General features: G+C 43.1%; 1 protein-coding gene and 1 non-coding gene across 2 annotated transcripts; both read left to right on the top strand.

Moving 5' to 3' along the window:
* Positions 1-11,228: 11,228 nt before the first annotated feature.
* On the top strand, positions 11,229-14,218 carry marcksl1a (MARCKS-like 1a). Its single transcript, XM_050062145.1, has 2 exons — positions 11,229-11,542; positions 12,832-14,218. Exons 1-2 carry the CDS (start codon positions 11,459-11,461, stop codon positions 13,372-13,374), a joined length of 627 nt encoding a protein of 208 aa, XP_049918102.1. The 5' UTR covers positions 11,229-11,458; the 3' UTR covers positions 13,375-14,218.
* A 2,321-nt stretch (positions 14,219-16,539) lies between these two features.
* Positions 16,540-16,621, top strand: trnas-gcu (transfer RNA serine (anticodon GCU)). Its single transcript has one exon. It is a non-coding gene; the product is annotated as a tRNA-Ser (tRNA).
* The last annotated feature ends 2,470 nt before the right edge of the window (positions 16,622-19,091 follow it).

Below are 19,091 nucleotides of genomic sequence, written 5' to 3'. Positions count from 1 at the left end.
GAGGCTAACTGGCTGTGCTTCCCTTCCCTGTGCCGCTCCCAGCTAGCTCCGGTTTGTTATTCAGGTTAAAGTGGGAAGAAGCAGCGGATCTGTTGGGCAGCTGAGTGAAGTGGAGCCTGAGGAGGAAGCACCGGTTAGCCCCGGTTTCACTACAGGCAGATTCACTCGCTACAGGGGCGAGGAAATAAAACCTGAACAGCCAATCAGAGTGATATCTTTCACCGACTAGCTCCGCCGCCAATTCAACATGCTCAACCGGCCGAAAAGCCGCCGACGCCAAAGGGCCGACGGTACGGGATACACCACAAAAACTAGGCCGACGGACGCTCACCGACGGCCCGACTTTGGTCGACAACCGACCGTCGGCTTGGTATGTCAGGGCCTTTAGGCTGAAGGCTCCTAATCTGCATCACTGACATCTGAAGTCATCATGTAATCACCCTAACCCACAGATATAAAACATTTTTTAATGTTTTTAAATGGAAACCTTATATATGAATTTATCCAAAATCAAAATGTAGTTTGGACTACCCATCCATCATATGAAACTGCACCTGATTGTTAGCTCATTGGTTGTAGTAGTGAGCGATATCATAGCAGGAGGTGTTTGTTCCAATTTTAACTGATCTGACAATGTAAGTGTATGCATTCCACATTATGGAAGAGGAAAATGCCCTAGCTTCTGTCTCCTGGTGACTTTCAGTATTTCAAATAAACATGTGACACTCGAGTCTCCGTTATGCCACTCTTGAGCTAAGAATATCTCTCAAGAGTGAAATTTAAATAACCCAGACTCAACACCTCACCCCGTCTCCTGAATTATTTAATAACTCACAGAGATGTTCATGCCACTGTGACGACCCAGTGCCGGTTCAAAGGGAGCTGTTTTTTACGTAACCGTGTTTTGATAAACTGGAGAAGGACGAGAGAGAGGGGGAATTGGGGGCAAGAGATTGAAGGGGTGGGTTATAAATAGGTCACTCGCAAACAAGCGCAACACACTGCAATGATGCTCCATGACAACACAGCTGCAATGGCAGATGGAGAAACTGGAAAACTGGAGCAAAATGACAACCGAATAATGAATCACGCCAAAGCTGAGCGAACTACACAAAAATGGCTGACTTGAGTTGAGTAAGCCATCCCTCTGCTGGAGGACCTGCATCTTTTGGACAAACATCCGCTTTCCTTATGTGCCATTGAGCATGCCACTGAATCACTTGCTCTGTAACCTGAAATTAGAAGAACAAATGAACACATAGTTATTATAAATGTCTGTGTGAATGTGTAAGCAGTGCTCTAATTGAAACAGGAAGGTAACTGTGTGCTACTTTGTTCTTGCATGTTACGAGTGAAATTTAGTGTAATCAGATGGAGAATGAGGACTCAACAACAGAAGTGAGCTGGATGACTGTTTTTCAGCACAAAGAGAGGTGCAGGTCAATGAATCCATCCCACTCATGGCTATTTAAAGTGTTGACTCTAGATTGCTTTCTACCATCTCTGCCCTCCATTCTGACAGTGTCGGACCAAGCACATTTGACTCCCTAAATGCAGGGCAAAAAAATTGATTTCTTAGAATTAATTTATAATTATTTTTTTCTCTGATTATTGTCAGTATTATTATTTTTTTTATTGTTGACACCCACCTTCTGGGTGGCGCCCTACGTGGCTGCCTATGTCACCTGTAGGAAGATCCGCCACTGCATTCTGGTGCGTGTGTGTGTATGTGTGCCTGTGTGCAAATGTGTGTGTTTAGTAGGAAGGGTGGGATGACTTGTCACTGGAGGACAGGCGCTCAGTAAATAGTTTGACTTCTCCGACAGCTGGGACGGAGCGTGGCTGCAGTTTAAGCTGCAGACATGAGAGCCCCAAATGCACTCACACACGCGCGCACACATGGTAATTATACAAATACTAATACACACCCTGACACACTTGCCGAAAAAAACAATCCAAACGTACCACAACATGTCAGACAGCGCAACAGCTGAAAAATCTGTGTGGGCAAATTAGTGATGTTTCAGTAATGGCTTTACTGCCTTCACACAGATTAATACACAGATTAATACCATTTTCAAATTGTGATCCCTATTCGCTTTCAATGGTAGTTGTTACATGATATTTGTCTATGACATAGGGAACAACAACACAACCTCAGTGACATTAAGCTCATCATGTCTAGACAGAACAGAACGTCATCGAACATCCTATTCTTCTCTGTTCCACTCCTGAATGAGATTATGTTGAGTAAAGACACAAGTGGCGTGTCTGCCATCTTTTATTTCAAGAGGCTGGGATCTTGATATCTGATGTCTGAGTCATGTACAGGCTGGGGGATAACCCCCAAAGCTCTCTCTCTCTCTCTCTCTCTCTCTCTCTCATGGGCTCCCCTCCCCCAAGCCCACGCCGGACCGCCTGCTGAGGCACAGCAGGGCTGCCAGGTCATACTTAACACCAACCACAGCCTCTCCACAAACCTCCTCTCTAACCATCCCCTCCCCCTGCTCCCATCCCCCACCCGATCCTCAAATCTGCATTACAATAAAGATGGCAGAGAAGGAGGAGCAGAAGCTGGGGCAGGGGGGTTTGAGGAGGCGAAGGAGATGGGGGCGCAGAGAGAGTGATGATCACAGATTGGAAAAAAAAAAAAAAAAAGCCCCAGTTAGCAGACAACACTGAAGGGAGCTAATGAGTTTGTGTGTGTGTGTGTGTGTGTGTGTGTGTGTGTGTGTGTGTAGCTGTGGTGGGGGGTACATTTATTTGCATGTGGCTGCACGCAAGTGGTTGTTGTCGTATATATGTCTTTGTGTATACCAAACAAACAACACCTATGCTGCCAGCTATTTCTGAGCTGCGGGGGAGATGTCTGTGTGGCCTTACATCACTCAGGCCATTTTCTAACATGCAGGGATGCAACGGAGTCATGAATTAAAGCCTATCATGTTTTATTGGTCTGGAGTGTGTCGTGCTATCTGTGACCATTACGCTGAATTTACCGGAGATGATTAACTTCTGTGTGACATGTGATTTTGACAGACGTGTATTTGATAAATGGTGGTGATAGCTGCTCTCTTCACTTCTTGATATTGACATTCATTCAGAGGTGCTGAATGAATGTATATACTTATGTTAGCAATACCTATATAAAATACACTTTAGAGGTTTTACTAAAGGGTCCACTTTCTAATAAAACTGCTGATATTAATGTCAGCTAGAGACCATCTTGTGATAGGATCACTCCAGCTATGATACACCTATCCGCAACTTACAAGGAAAGTGGGACGGAGCCGACAGAGCATCCATGTTTGAAGTCTAAAAAGCGGCCAGAAAAACATAGATGGGTTGCTACAAAACATCCACATTTGGAGCCTCGAAAGCCGCTGGAAAAACACAACTGGTCACTTTAAAACATCCAGTTTAGAGCTTCAAAAACTGATGAAACCACAGCAATGACTCACTAAAACACAACCTTTTTTGTTGTTTTTTTGGTCTCCAATAGAGAACTTCAGTGGTGTGTGACTTGGCAAGTGTCTTGCCAAGGTGTCCCACCATCCATCATTACCCCCACCTCCAGATGAAGAAGTTATCTTATATACTGTGTCACTTTAGAAACACTGATTGAGACGTGAAACGTGCTAATGCAGAAACGAACGATGCCAACATTTTTTTCTGGTGACTAGACTGCCTACGTCCCTACTGACAGCAACCTTGCTCAGACCACACTGATTTTTCGAACTCTGCCTTTATTGTAATCTCAGATACACACCTGTAAAGTTTTGTGACCGCATCTTGCATGGCTGTGACACTATCATAGCGAAGAATTCTGTCCACAGACAGACTGCCATAAACACCTGGCAGAGTACTCAGAACCAGTGCTATGATAGGTACCACCACAATAGATGTCTCCAGGACCACATTTTGCTTGAGAGAGTGAGAGAGAAACAGACTCAGTGGTCAAGGGTCACAGGTTTCCCACTTTCCATCCCTCTCCATAGCATCAGCAAAAGTTGTTGACAGGGCACCAGCAAAGTCTTCAGGAGGTCACTGGTACTGACCTGGTGAAAAACTGTGCAGCAGACAGTTTGGCTTTACACACTTTGGTTCTTGTCGGCTACACATTAAACTAAAAAGATAGCTGTTTTCTCCTGTCTTTATGCAAAGCTAAGCTAACCACCTCTCGGCCCGATTTTCATGTTTAGCACCCAGATGTAAGTGGTATTGATCTTATCTAACTCTCAGCGTGCATCGTGATGCACAATTTAGCTGTCGTCTCCTGATAAGAGGACAGGGATTTAGCTGTTTTGTTATTTCTCAGGTGTGTCAGTAAGTACAGGGATCTTTACGAAAACAACTTAAAAATGCTGTCTGGACAGATGTCGTTTTTACTCATAAATTATGTTTTAACAAGACTGAGAGCCACACCAGTCTGTTTGGGTTTACTTTCCCTTCTGTCTCTGAAGCTCAACATCTCTCTCATTGTGGTGTGCGTGTGCAAGGGAAGAAGAGAGCGACTGCAAGAAAGCGTGGGAGGGATGAAGAGGGAGAGCGGATGAGGAAGAGCAGGCTGTGATAATGATGAATGAGATGATGGCACACTGACCTAGTAACGCCGCAGTGCCGTTGGCAGCGGGGATGAGCTGCCTTACTACTGTATGCCCCTGTCTGACACATACACACGCACATGCACACACATGGACTCTGCACAGCCCCTATCCTCTCCCTCTTCTCCACTCATCAACGCTTTCTGTACTCCTTAACCCCTCACCTTCTCCTTTCACTTGTCTCGCCATCTGTTTTATCCCTCGCTGCCTTCTCACCTGGCCTGCGTGTTATGACAACAGATGGAAACAAAGCACCACTGGGTGAATTTGCTTATAATGACCCAAGCTTTCATGCCAGAGACAAATACAAGGAGAAAGAATTGATGACGAGGAAGAAAAAAAATGGAGTCTGACAGGAAGATGGCAAGGGTAAAGGTTAAAAGGAAACCACGCTTCATTTCCCTATGGTCACAGAGGTTGAGAGACTCTGCTGCATAAATTGTGGGAGTCAAAGTCATCTCAAATAAACAAGCCAGAGATGATAAGGCAAACAAAAACAACGCCAAAGCCATATCCTCTTCCATTCTCCTCTTGACTGAGTTCCCACCAAACCACATCCCCCCCCCACCACCCTTAACATCAGCCGGAGAAGTCGATAGAAGCAGTAGTTGCCATGGTAACCGGCTCTGTGGCATGTCTGCACGCACGCAGAAATGTTGGGAGGGGTGTGTCGCGTCATGTCTGCCACCTTAGGCACAGAGAGACAGAGAGAGAGGGGGGTGGGAGCTGTGAGGGAAATCTACACACATCAACATGATTACTGTTGTTTTTTAGAGGCTGTGTTTCCAAGCTCGCCCCCGTGATGTGAACGACTATTCTATCAATGAAAACATGCAAACTCGGCCGAGCATTGGACATCCAACTACTATCCCTTTCTCCTCCTCCTCCTCCTCCTCCTCCTCCTCCTCCGAGAGCCACTGCCAGAGCCCGACAGACAGATACATCTGCACAAACCCCCGGCCAAGATGGCTGCCATGTGCAGCTTTGTGGTTGCCTGCTGGTGAGGGCCTTTTCGCAGTCAATAAGCCAGTTGATCGAATTAATTAGCATTACAAAGGGCTTTCTTTTAAGTCTACGCACCCCTATTCACGGCAGTGAAGAGGGCTGTGCACCTGATTCTCCTTGTAATTAGGTGCTTGGTGATGCAAATGTTGTGTTTATGCCAGACTAAACCAGACACATGAAGTCTAATCTACACTTTTGCTTGGATACCACTTTTGAGAATTTGTGATACATTAGAATGAAATTTCTTGAAACTGGCTGTATGATAAACTTTTAGCTAACTTCTTCCCTCACATTATTTCTTGGTATAAAAGCTATCTTGTGACTGCATCTTCTAGGATGACTTTGTCAGAAACTACTGAGGTATTTGGGCCATTAGCCGTGCAAAACTGCGACAAAATTGTAACCATCAGTGTGTCACAAAACCATAGGAAACAGACAGGAAACAGCCTGCACTCTTGTTTTTCTAATTGTGTATGCATGAATTGCTGATGAACAGAGGAACCTGGGAAATTACATATTCATCACACTGATATGCTCAAGTAATTTGTTCAAGGTGACTGACATGAAGATAACTTTCTTCCTCCCTCAAGCAGAAGGACCCCAGAGACATGTTTCTGATTCTTCTCCCTCGCTCCAGTCCTCCTCTCTCTTTCTACTTGTGATGCTCATCAGTTGGCTCGCCCGGAGAGCGACAATGGAGGCTTTTAGCGGGATTTGAGAACTCATCCTGTGTCAGGGCATGAAAAATGGGCAACCACACAAACAGGGGCATTGACTAGCTCGGAGGGGGGAAAGTGTGTGAAGAGGAGAAGAAGCACCACGTTAAACGTGACAGAAATAAGTAGGCAGGTAGAGGACAGAGGAAGTCCTCCAGCCACAGTCTAATTTCTCTCAAGGAAATCAGGACCTTGTCTCATTGCAATATGTGTACTACAAGTTATGTATTAAATACTGAGCTGGTGAGGATGAACATAATACAGGTGGTGTCTGCACTGATGTAGAATATAATAGACTTGAATTCACTGTCTTGACAAAAGTTAAATGAGAACTGTAGTAGTGTTTCTTCCACTAACCCTGCCTGCAAATCCCTGCTTGGCTCACAGACTTTACATTGTAATGATGTCACAGATTTTTGATTCACTTTTCTTGGCTCCAGGGAAGTTTTACAAATATAAAACCTCCATGGATAAAAACATTCATAACAGAAAGAGTCATAATTGACCTTGTCCTGTCAAAAGTTTTATAGGTGTCTCATATCGCAATTGCTGTCCAATATAGGAAAAATATAACGATGGGGGGGACAAACATTAACACAGCACCGACAAAGAAACCTGAATCCTTCAGCAGAGAGTTAGCATTAGCATAGTAAAGGTTATAAAACATGGTGGAGTGTGCAGTTTTTGGATGTAAACCAGACCCTGGAACTTCCTTCCACTATCTTTCAAAAACCCCATCATAGCAGATATTAGGCGATTGTATGTTTCACAACCATTAATGCTGTGTCAGTCACTGCCAGTTAGCTTACACGCTAATAAAAGATGCTAACTACACTGCTAGTTGCAGAAATTTGGTGCACAGTAGACTCTTATCTGACTTTGGGTCTGGCTGAGGTTCTTATATATAAATATATATATATATGTATATGGCTGAATCTTGCTGATGTTTCCTCAAACGCTAATGCTAGCCATCTTGATGTGCGGAATGCGGAAAGCAAAACTTATCACAAACAACTTTCTCAAAAGTTTTTTTTATTTTTTTTTTATTATGTGGGCACAAAAATATTAAACGCATCTGAGAGGGACTTTAGATATACAGAAAATGATTGTAGGGATATGTGTTGAAGGTCTGACACATTTACAGATTATCTGCTAACGTTTACTGACAACACTGAAATGCTGAAATAGAACAACACAAAAATCTCTTCCAATGAGTTGCACAGACTTTATGAGCTAGAGCAGTTACACAATTATCAGCAAGCGCATTTCTGGTGTTTTGCTGTTTACAACCAAAACAAAGTACAGCGGGTCCCAGTAAATTGAGATGGTTATAAGTCTTGACAATCACAAGTCAAACTTTTTTTGAAAAAGTCTCTATTTTTTTTTTCTTTTCACTTCTAAGGAAGATTTTTAAACATGTTTTGGTGGTGAGAAATACTAATGAAAGGTATAAGCTTATCTGTCCTAAAACTGATCCACATCCACGAGGATATCATATAAGTATAAGTTTGAGTGACAAACATGTTTTTACCCTTTATATCTAAAAAAGTCTATTTGCAGCCCCTTATCATAGGTGTTTGAATAGTTCTTTGACCTGAAGAGGCAAAACTAGCAAGTCAAAAAACCTTTGACATTGACATGACATGACATTTCTCTATGATTAGAATTCTTCATCAGAATAAAATTGTCTGTCACCTGTATGATCTCAGTTTCTTGCAACAAGTGCTACATAACTTTGTGCGTAAATTCCACCAGACATATGAAACTATAGGAAAAGTCCTGCGGATTACCCAGTTGAGCAGCAGACTGTGGCGGTGACAGGGGGTGAAGGAGGCCTTATCCCAGCCTGAGGTTAACCAAGTCTCTCTGTAGAGGCTTGGAAGCCCTGCTGAGAAGACAACTCTTTCTTGTGCTGATCAAACTAGGAGCACCCCTTTGAAATCTGACAACCTTAATGTATAGACCTCATCAGAACATGGACGCGATTCAGACGTCCCACATCAGAGAGGAATTCCAAAGCCATGATTGGGCTATGCATGCACTGGATGGTGAGACTGAGGGTTAAAAACATCTTTAAAACATATTGTTCTCCCTCTTGACTCAGTTTTGGAGAATGTATGGAGTGGTGGTGGTTGGTTAGGGGGGTGCGGATTGCGAACCCCTGAGGGTGTATTCCACTGTGGGAAGCTCAGCCCACTGAATGGATGGAGATCATTCTCTGGGTGGCGTATGCATGCCTCACATACCATGGCTGTGACATGTTTGTGTGAGTGTGTGTATGTGTGGAGGGGGTCGTTCTGTGTGCTATCGGATCGGGGGAAACAATGATAGAAAGGCAAAGAGAGAGAGAGAGGCATATGGAGCTATAAAGGGATGCCTCAGAAGAATCCTTTATTAAGAGGAAATCATAAATTCCACTTAATGAAGTCCCATAAAGATGACAAGCAGACAGAGCACCATTTTGCTAACATGGGTTCATCCGCAGGATAAATGAGGGCCTTGCTGATGGGAAAGAAGGGGATAATTTGGTTAAGGTTGCCACAATTAAGAGTAACGGCTTGAAAATGAGGCAGCTGGCATCTATAAACGCATGTGTGACCCTGTGTCATGACTGGCTAGTCTGTGGAAGGCTTTCATAACTCAGCTTAAAACATATGACCCCTGACCTCGCTGGATGACAAGAGGAACCCATCAGCTTTGGGCTCCCGAAAAAAATGCAGTGTCATCGCTGCGATCGTGGGATTCGCTCGTCTGGCCAAGAGACCTCATTACTGGCTGACAGGCTGATTCACTGTCTCCCTGTCTGTGTCGGTGACAAAGCGGCCCCAGTGCCATCACAAGGTCTCCACTGAGAGCAAAGCTGGCTGCATGTTATGTAACGAGTTTACTCTTGGAAAGCCGGGCCTGTCACTCAAAATCCAGTGGGGGCTATTAAAGAATTCTTCAGCACTCATTCAAAAAGAAAATCTGATCATCAAGATCATCTGAGGGTTTATTTTAGCTCAAGGAAGTCACTGAAAGTATGACCAAGTTAAACTTGACATTGTCTTCATACAAAGTGTATGTGAGGGTGAAACAGTGACTGGAGTGTGGAAATCATGAGCTTGGAATAATCACTGCACTGGTCTCCAGTCTAAATGACATTTTAAGGCCCACATACCCCAAACCAACACCAGAGAAGTAGTGGCAACGAAGGCCGAATGCCATGTCACCTCAAGTCACCTATGTCTAAGCCTAAAAAGTCGCCCTGGAACACACTGCAAAGACTACAGCCAATGGCCAACTGGATGGAAGTTTGGCACCCTTTGCTCCGATCTCGCCCTCTTGACTTAGGGCCCTGACACATCAAACCAACGGTCAGCTGTAGGTCAATTTTGGGCCTTCGGTGAATGTCACCCTAGTTTTGCGGTGTGTTCCTTACCGTTGGCATTGGTTGGCCCTTGTTGGCCCTTGTTGCTTTTTTTTTTTGGTCAGATTCAGCATGTTGAATCGGACAGTGGAGCCCATCAGTGAATGAAATCACTCTGACTGGCAGTTCAGCTCAGAGCATAAAAAAAGAATTGGGAGTGAGGAAAGCAAACAAATGGTTAAAGGCAAGAGGGGGTGAGATTGAAACAAACTTGTTATATGAGATAAGATTATTTTGAGCTCTTTAGCAGAAACTGTTCGCAGTTGTTTGTGTTATTTCTCACTAGTGCACAGTAAATATCCTTTGTTCTTTCAACATCTGGCCATGTTGTTAATGTGCTAACTGGCGAACTAGTGTCTTGAATTTGTCCTCTGGTTTTCATTTTTGAATGACGAATACAGACTACTGCTGTCTGCTGCTATAGAGGGTTATTTCCTTTTGTGCAGGCCCAGAATGTAAGTGGTAGTTGGCCATTGGCTAAAGTCTTTGCAACGTTTTCAGGTACAACTTTTTGGCCAAGACTAAGATGACGTGAGGCCACTCAGCAGTCGGCCTTCACTGCCTCTAGTTCTTTGATGTCAGTTTGGTGTGTCTGGGTTGTGTGTTTGATTTCCTCACTTCCATTCCTCTTCTGGTGGCCTCAGCTGAACTGCCAGTTAAAGATATTTCACTCATCGTTGTCTCAGATGCCGATTCAACATGCTGAATCAGCCGAAAAACAGCCAGCAAAGGCAAAGTAATGCCCATGGTGTGGGACCCAACGCAAAAACTAGGGTGACAGACATTTACCGATGGCCTAATATTGACCTTTGGCCAACCATCGGCTTGGAGTGTCAGGGCCCTTATAGAAAAGAAAGCTTATTCGCAATCCTTTATCATAGGAGTATCTTGGAGCTGTGAGCAGTTCCCAAGCTTTTGAGACTTCTCTATGATTGTGATTTCAGGGTTCCCACACATTTTCTTGGACCAAATTTTCAAATTTTTCCATGACTTTTCAAGGACTTATAATAAAGAACTAATTTGCTGTCATGTTACGTTATGTGGAAGCTTATCCACAGAGGGTTATTGTAACAATTTCATCATATACAACAAAATGCCATGACTTTTTCAAGACTTTCAGTGACTTTGACCAACTCCATGACTTTTCCAGGCGTGGAAAATGTGATTGTGAAATTCCAAGACTTTTCCAGGTTTTCCTGGAATCCTGGTGATTTTTTCTAAGAGTAATATTGTCTGTGGCCTGTATGATCTGTTTCTTGCAACAAGTGCTGAGTAAGTTAATGAAGACAGTTTAAAAAGTTTTTAAAAAAATTCTTCCAGACATGCGAAACAGTGGAAAAAGTCCTGCTGATGATCCAGTTGAGCAGCAGACTGTTGCAGTGACAGGGGGTGAAGGAGGCCCATCCCCCCGCTGCAGATTGGACAGAGCCCGTCTGACACGCCCATGGGAGGAGACTCCGGTCGACTTTGAGGCGCGGTTGAAATACACACAGCCTCATCACCAACATCCTTTAATTTGAGCTCAGCTGCCGTGGGGTCCACACACACTTAAGGGGGATCTTCTCGTTTCCAAACCTAGCTAGGGAGAAGGAGATCCGGTCGGATTTTTCACCTCTTTGGCAAGACCTTACCCATCCCAGATCTGGATTTTTAAATCTCAAAAACTCCTCGAAGTTTTTCTTTTTCGATTTTCTTTTTTGTTCAGAACACCTAAAGGAAAAAAAATGGGAGCCCAGTTTTCCAAGGGTGGAGTAGCTGTTGAGGGGAAAGCCGCCGCCGACCCTGCTGCCGCCAAAGCCAACGGCCAGGTGAGTAAAGCGGGCCTGACGTGCCGAGCATCAGCGGGGAGCCACATGGCACCCAACGCCCACTGGCAGCATGGGTGCCACGGCGGGGCTCGGGGCTGCGATCGGAGCCTAGCTGTTGCTCCTTTTACTTTGTGCATTGAGAGCAGGTCGAAACCTCTGTTGTCCCTTAAACTGTAGAGCAAATTAGTTTTGAGTGAAATCATAACAGGTTGTTGAAATGTAGGGAACCTCCAGCAGAGCAGCCGTCGAGTGGCCATGCTCGTCCCCGCTCAGCGCGCACCAGACCTGCCTTTGTTAATTCCACCCGCTGCTCCCACAGGGGCAATTTACCCCCCAAATTTTAAGCAGGAACGACAGATTCTGCTCTCAATGTGTGTTTGGACCGTGTTCTCTGTCATGAGTTGGCTGTAGTCGAGGAGGTAATCGCTCTCGCGTCGAACAAAAGATGTGAGGCGAACGGTGCAAAGGATGCAAATGCGCTCTGCTGGAGGCGCATTTTGCGGAGTTGCAAACAAAGCGCGGACAGGCGCCAGTTCAAGCCCTCTTTGTCCCCAGCCATCATACATATATGCGCAGTGTCCCATTGTGTTTGAATTGGATTATAACAGAGGGACATAAAATGTGATTTGATGAGCAGTATGTGTTAGTAGCTGATTGTTGTGAGAGTTAAATGTTCGAGTCTGACCCCAGATCAGAAGATGCACTATATGATGTACATGTTGATGAACTTGAATCGGGGCAGTTGACCGACTTCTCCCTCTTTATGAGTGCAGCAGAGTGATTGAATACAACTCCTCAGTGACACCGGCTTTGTCTGTGTCATGACTGATGTGTGCTGGCTGCATTCTGGCCACACAGCTCACGCAGAGAGCAGTGCTGGATGTGAGCTGCAGCGCTTGGATGAGAGCGGAAAGCAGGTTTCATGGGGATTCCTTTGTTCCCTCAACTTGCTGGCTCTGTTGACGTTTAGACGCAGCACTACTGCCCCCATGTGTCAGCTTAGAGTCATGCAAACAGCTGTTGATCCCCCCCTTCCCTCCCTCCCCTGAACCACTGTCAGGGCAAGCAGCTTTCCTCAAGTATAACATGGATTAACTATTGGAGTAAATGGGCTAATGCTAATCTGTCATATGCCAGATCTCTTTAGATTTATTTGGAACATTGTACACATTTCATCTACAGTTTATCCATCTGTATGTTTGACTGATTTTCCAATCCCAGAGGCAATGTGTTTATTTTGAACAGTTTGATTATTTTAATCCATGACTAATGAGTCCTCTTCTCTGTAGGAGAACGGCCATGTCAAAACCAACGGCGATGTGTCAGCCAAGCCCGACGGGGAAGTGGCTGCTGCAGATGGAAATGGAACAGCCGAACCAGCCAAGGAGGGCGAAAACGGCACCGGGGATGCCATCGAGCCTGCCCCTCCAGCCGAAGGCGAGGGCGCCAAAGCAGAAGGTGAGGCCGCCAAGGAAGGCAAGAAGAAGAAGAAGTTCTCCCTGAAGAACTCCTTCAAGTTCAAGGGCATCTCGCTGAAGAAGAGCAAGAAGGGCAGCGAGGAGGGCAAGGAGGAGGTCACCTCCCCCACGACCGAGGACAAGCCCGAGGAGAACGGCCATGCAGCCAAGGAAACCAAAGAGGAGACGCCGGCCGCCGAGGCCAAAGAGGGCGAGGCAGCTGCCCCTGCTGCTGAGGCTGCACCTGAGGCTGAGACCAAGGCGGCGGAGGAGGCCCCACCCACAGAGTCTGCCCCCGCTGAGGCAGCCGCCGCCGCTGCCCCCGCCGAGGACACGACACCTGCAGCCTCTGAGGGCGAGGCCAACGCAGAGTGACTGCACCCCGCCACGGCACCTGAACTGATTTTCCAAGATTAAAGTATATAAATATATATATGAGAGACTCGTGCCACGTTCTTAAAGTTATAAACAAAACTAGAAAAGAAGACGAAGGATATATCACATTTGCTGATTCAACCACCAGTTCACTGCCTTTTATTAGTTCTTCGACAGACGGAATCTCACCGGGCCCTCTCATGATGAAAGTGTCGGCGTGTGTCGCCCCCTTATGGTACACACAGGGACTGGCGTGTGGCGAAGGTAATGGATTGGATGTGGAGCGAATCAGGAATACTGACTTATTTTCCCAATTCATGGAGAAGCATCCTTTTTAACAGCGTGGCAGCCCTATAACATTTTATTTTTCTTTCTCATCTCTTTGGGATCTAAAAATTGTCACCGTTGCGGAGCGGGGCAGACCATCTCCTTCACTCGAAATGACTGTTATATGGACACATAAACCTTTCAAAAAAGATCTTATTAATTTTTAGAAGTCTACATTCCTATGTTTTACCCCCAAATTTCAAGTATTTTGTCATGTATAGAAAAGTGAAAATCGAGGAGGGGAGGTGGAAAAAGAGCAATGTCTTTGTTCGTGCATTTTGATTCTTTTTCTGGCTAAAACCACATTCAAGCTTCTTGAGTATTGCAGTGTTCACATTTCAGAGTTTATGACGCAGGGGTTGGGATTGTGTACAAAATGTGAGCTTTTTATCTGCAAACTGTCTCTGTAAATATGTTTTGGCCAATATTTTTGGTTCTCTTTATTTTGCTATCGTTTGAAGATGTTAATGGTTTTATTGTAACTTTTAATAAGGGTAAATAAATGTTCGATCCCCTCTGTCTGTGTTTCGCCTTGTGATTCACACCTCAAGACACACTCATAAAGTAGGTGGGTGGGACTATTTTGAGACAAGTCTGTTATTACATCATGCATACACAAAAACAATCGGTTATATAATAAAAACTGGATTAAAGACTGCATATTGTCGAGATGAAAAGTCATTCATATCAGCCAGTATTAAACACTGAACATGAACATTTAATGTTTCATGGGCCTGAGTCATACCTGATTCATGCTTGTTCAACATACAATAAAGGTCATGCAAAGCAATATTGTGTTGCTAATAAATATCTGGGATAACTACAAATATTTGCATATATTAATCTTTAACATTCATCCTTAAGATATAGTTTTTCACATTTAGTAATATAAGGAGCACGCCTCACTGCACGCCAGTACACATATTGTGTAAGTGACCAATAAACCTTTGAATCCAACTATTGGATAGTGTGGGCATGCAGCTGCAGGCATATCTATCAGGATGAGAAGGTATTAAGTCTAGTAATGGATTTTCTTGGATTATTAATTCATTATGGCAATGTATTTGACATGTGGTCATCAGATGCTACAGTAAGACCCACTTGTATAATCAATGATCACATCCTTAAAATAACTAATTTTACTCCAGGCATTTGTACTAAAACCCATACTATTATTATCCCTTATATCAATCCAATCTTCACCTTTTCACAGGATATTGAATCTTACGTAAGATCGTGGGCTCAAATCATGCTTTTACACATAAAACCTCACTTTGGCATTATGGTACCCTTAAAGTAAGTACACAACCATTTTTTTCTGGGCTGGAGATTGAAATAGGGTGTTGTTTATATTGGGGATTTATATGACAGAACGTATGTCCTCTGATAAATTAAGGAACAAGTATACACTCCCAAAGAAGGATTTTCTGGAAGTACTTCCAGCTGTACAGTTTGTATCTTGGTGTGGCTTAAAAAATTAACACTTATATGCAGAACTGAGATGCCGGACAGGCTACAACAAGACTTGCACTGAAAAAGGCAAACATTATACTTTTATAAGCTTTTGATGGAGTCTCACAGTTGAAGGCCATAAGAGACGCTGGGAGAGGGACATAGGGGAAGAGATAAATGGTGAAACGTGGAGGGAAATCATTGGATCAAGTGTCAAAGGAAATGCAGACACATCTAATCAATTATAAAATGATCAATAGACGTTATTGGACCCCACATAAAATGGCAAGGCTAGGACTCCGAAGCTCTGGCTTGTGTTGGAGATGTGATACTACTTGTGGCGCTCTTACACATGTTGTGTTCATGCCCCATGATAGATCTTATATGGTCCAAGAAAATTACCTTCATAGCGATGACTTCCTCACTGCTGCAGGGACCAATAGTTTGCCTGTTGGTCGTGTTGCCAGAGGGAAGTGGTCTAAATGGACACCAAATCTCCTGATGCAGAATGGCACTTATCTCTGGATGTAAGGCAGTGTTTCAACACTGGAAAAATAAAGGAGATAATATTAGTAAAGGTAATGAATGGACCAAAATGCCAAAATTTCCTTCTATAAAAGGTTATGTCATAAGCTTATGGATGGGCAAAATTCAGTATCTATATTTAGATACTGTGCCCTTTTGTTAAGGTAACCCTTTTCAATTAATGAAAAACGTTACATACGTAATATATATAATAGGTAGAATTTGAGGTAGTATTTAGTTTATATAATATGTATTTTTTGATAAACATACAGCATATCATGTAGAAGTTGTATAATGCTCTACCTCTTGTTTTCCCTTTGTCCTTGTTTCTTGTTTTTGTGACACATTTGAGAGGCCATAGACTGTAAAATGTCACACACACTAAAAAAGAAAGGAAAAACAGACATTCCTTTAATCATCATCTCAAACATACATAGATATTGTAAACATGGGTTCCTGCGGAAAAAAGAAACAGAAAAAAAGAATGAGGGAAAGGAAGTTAATTTCATGTGTTGGTCTCTGGCTCCATGTGGTGGACAGTTATATGTACTGCAGGTTGTGTGACTCTAACTTGTTGCTTTTCGGATTACAGTAAACACGTTAACGCCACATTCACATGTTGCAGTTGTCTGGGGATTAGTCAGGGTTTTATGTAGCTCTTTGTCGTTAGGATTTATACTGCGTTTTAATGACGGTGGAGGTAGATTTGAGCATACACATGTTGAGCAGCACATTACGGTAAGAGCAGCAGCGTCAGCGAACATGTTAAGCGGACCCAAATAATACTGACATCTGTAAATATGATCACACCTAGCCTACTGTATATCGAGATGTAATACGTCATCCGAAGTGAAGGCAGCAGACGAGGTGGCCGAGTGGTTAAGGCGATGGACTGCTAATCCATTGTGCTCTGCACGCGTGGGTTCGAATCCCATCCTCGTCGGTGTGTTCTTGTTTTCATGTCTCGCTCCCCAGATGATTACATGTAAAGTCACGGGAACCTCTCTTGTTAAAAGTGGGTGCAGGCATGGGAATAGTGAGAGGTAAACTGCGCTTAAATTTACACTGACGGACACAGGCACATACAAACAGAGGTCATAAAACAACAGACGAGGATAACAAATCTTAATTTTAATTTCACCACTTTAATTTATTTATTTATATTATTATTATTACTTTACTTACTTTACTTTATTACTTTTACTTTATGGACACTGATTGTAAATACAGACGGCAGCTCCGCTGATTTTAAGCTGTCAAGACAGACACAACTGCTTACTAAAAGTTATGATGTCAACCTTCAAAATAAAACTACAATAAGTTTCTTGTATTCTTTTAATCTCCAAATATAAATAATGAGCATATACTGTGGAACCAACACTATTATTATTATTATTATCATTATTATTATTGCAATTTTTATTTTTATTATTATTATTATTATTATTTTAAGGAGTAGTTGTAATATTACCTGCAATAAATAGCAATGATAAATCAATAAATATGTAATAATGATAACACTTACTTCAATTATTCCTACTTACTTACTGAGTTGTAGTTTCTCACTAAATACTGGAGGGCAGTTATTACTCATTACTGTCACACATGACTGCAGTCAGCTGCCCCCAGTGTAAAGGCCTCTATACAGTCAGTGGCTGCGATATTCAAACCTGTGGCCCGTTGGACAGATCTGGCCCACGATTGGGTTGCCCCAACCATTTTCTTATTCACAATGACAATGAACTGATTGACAATAGAATTTTTTTTTGCACTTTTAAGATAAATAAGATGCCAAAGTGCATTAGAAAGCATTAAAGGAATACTGCACCACAAAATGCAAATTTGTAAATCAGTTAGTCATGCTGTGTTACCATAAATTTGTTAAGAAAACTTGTCTTGCATGCCTCCACAGAAAATGGCTAACATATTGATTTATTCACTGACTGGGGACCATGTTTAACTGCAGCAAAACTATATGAAAACATTGGTGTACAAACTAATTTTCAATCTTGCTATCTAAAACTGAACTGAAAGTGGAACTTATTTATGGTCTCTTCAAAAGCTAGACTCTGGTGGCAAGACTTTTTTTTTTTTTTTTTTTTTTTTGTTTAGTGAAAATACAAGAGTTTGGGAAGTACTGAGCATAACCCTGGATAAATGAGACTTGGATTGTACTGCACAAGTTGTGTGAAAGATTGTAAATGGATGGGTTTTTTTTTTAAAGTTTTGCTCTTGTTAAACATGATCCCCAATCAATCAAAACATCAATATGTATGCCATTTCTTGTGAAGGCACGTTAGAAAAATTAAGTTTGGATTATGAATTCAAGGTAACATTGATTTACAATTGGTCATTTTGTGAGTCTATCTTACTACGTATATAATGACGAAAACTCTGTCTGTGTGTGTGTCTGTCTGTGTGTCTGTTCCACGTATTTCTCCTCACTGACTTGGTCAATCCATGTGAAATTTGGCACAGTGGTAGAGGGTCATGGGAGGATGCGAATGAAGCAATATTACATCAATTGGCCAAAGGGGGGTCCTATAGCAACCGATTGAAATTGCAAACTTTGAATGGGCATATCTCATGCCCCGTATGTCGTAGAGACATGAAACTTTGCACAGAGATGCCTCTCCTCATGAGGAACAAATTTGCCTCAAGAACCCATAACTTCCGGTTATATAGATTTTCCGCCATTTTGAATTTTTTGAAAAACACTTCAAATGGATCTCTTCCTAGGAAGTTTGAGCGATCTGCATGAAACTGGGTGAACATAATCTAGGGACCAATATCTAAAGTTCCCTCTTGGCAAAAGTTGGAAAACTTACTAAAACTGAGCTTCTATAAGGCAATGAATATTGCGGAGGGCGTGGCTCATCACATAAAGGTGTATAACATCTCAAGGGTTTCACCCATCACCACGCAACTTTGTAGGCATATGACCACACATAATCTGAGGGGACCCCTCCATTATTGACCCCATCAAACAAAATGGGGGCGCTAGAGAGCTAATTTCTTATCTAGGCCTAACCGCCATATGGATTTTTACTAAACTTGGTAGATATGTAGAACAGGACGCCTCAAGGTGACTGGAGAAATTTAACTCTAATTGGCAACTGGGTGGCGCTATAACAACAGGAAAATGCTTAAAAATGGCTAAAATGCGACAGATCGCTGTGGCTCCCCCTGTGGACCAATGTTTTTTTTTCTTCTAATTTTTGGAATGACAAGTAATAAGATTCTGGGAGTTCAACAGTGCACACTTACAGATCTGTTCAGTAGACAGATAATCAGGAAGGCTAATGCCATTCTTTGTGACAGCTCCCATCCTTTACACTCTGAGTTCCGGTTTCTGCCTTCCGGCCCCTGGCTCAGACTTCCTCATATGAAAAGTAACAGGTACAAGCACTCCG

This window comes from Epinephelus moara, chromosome 14 (genome assembly GCF_006386435.1).
Source record: "Epinephelus moara isolate mb chromosome 14, YSFRI_EMoa_1.0, whole genome shotgun sequence".
NCBI lineage: Eukaryota > Metazoa > Chordata > Actinopteri > Perciformes > Serranidae > Epinephelus > Epinephelus moara.
Note: the sequence above shows the minus strand (reverse complement) of the source record. Positions and strands in the feature narration are given on the sequence as shown.

Excerpts from the sequence above, each read along its gene's own strand:
- marcksl1a (XM_050062145.1), top strand. The coding sequence starts at position 11,459 with ATGGGAGCCCAGTTTTCCAAGGGTGGAGTAGCTGTTGAGGGGAAAGCC. Across the intron at positions 11,543-12,831 it reads CCGCCAAAGCCAACGGCCAG|GAGAACGGCCATGTCAAAAC; the intron begins GTGAGTAAAGCG and ends TCTTCTCTGTAG.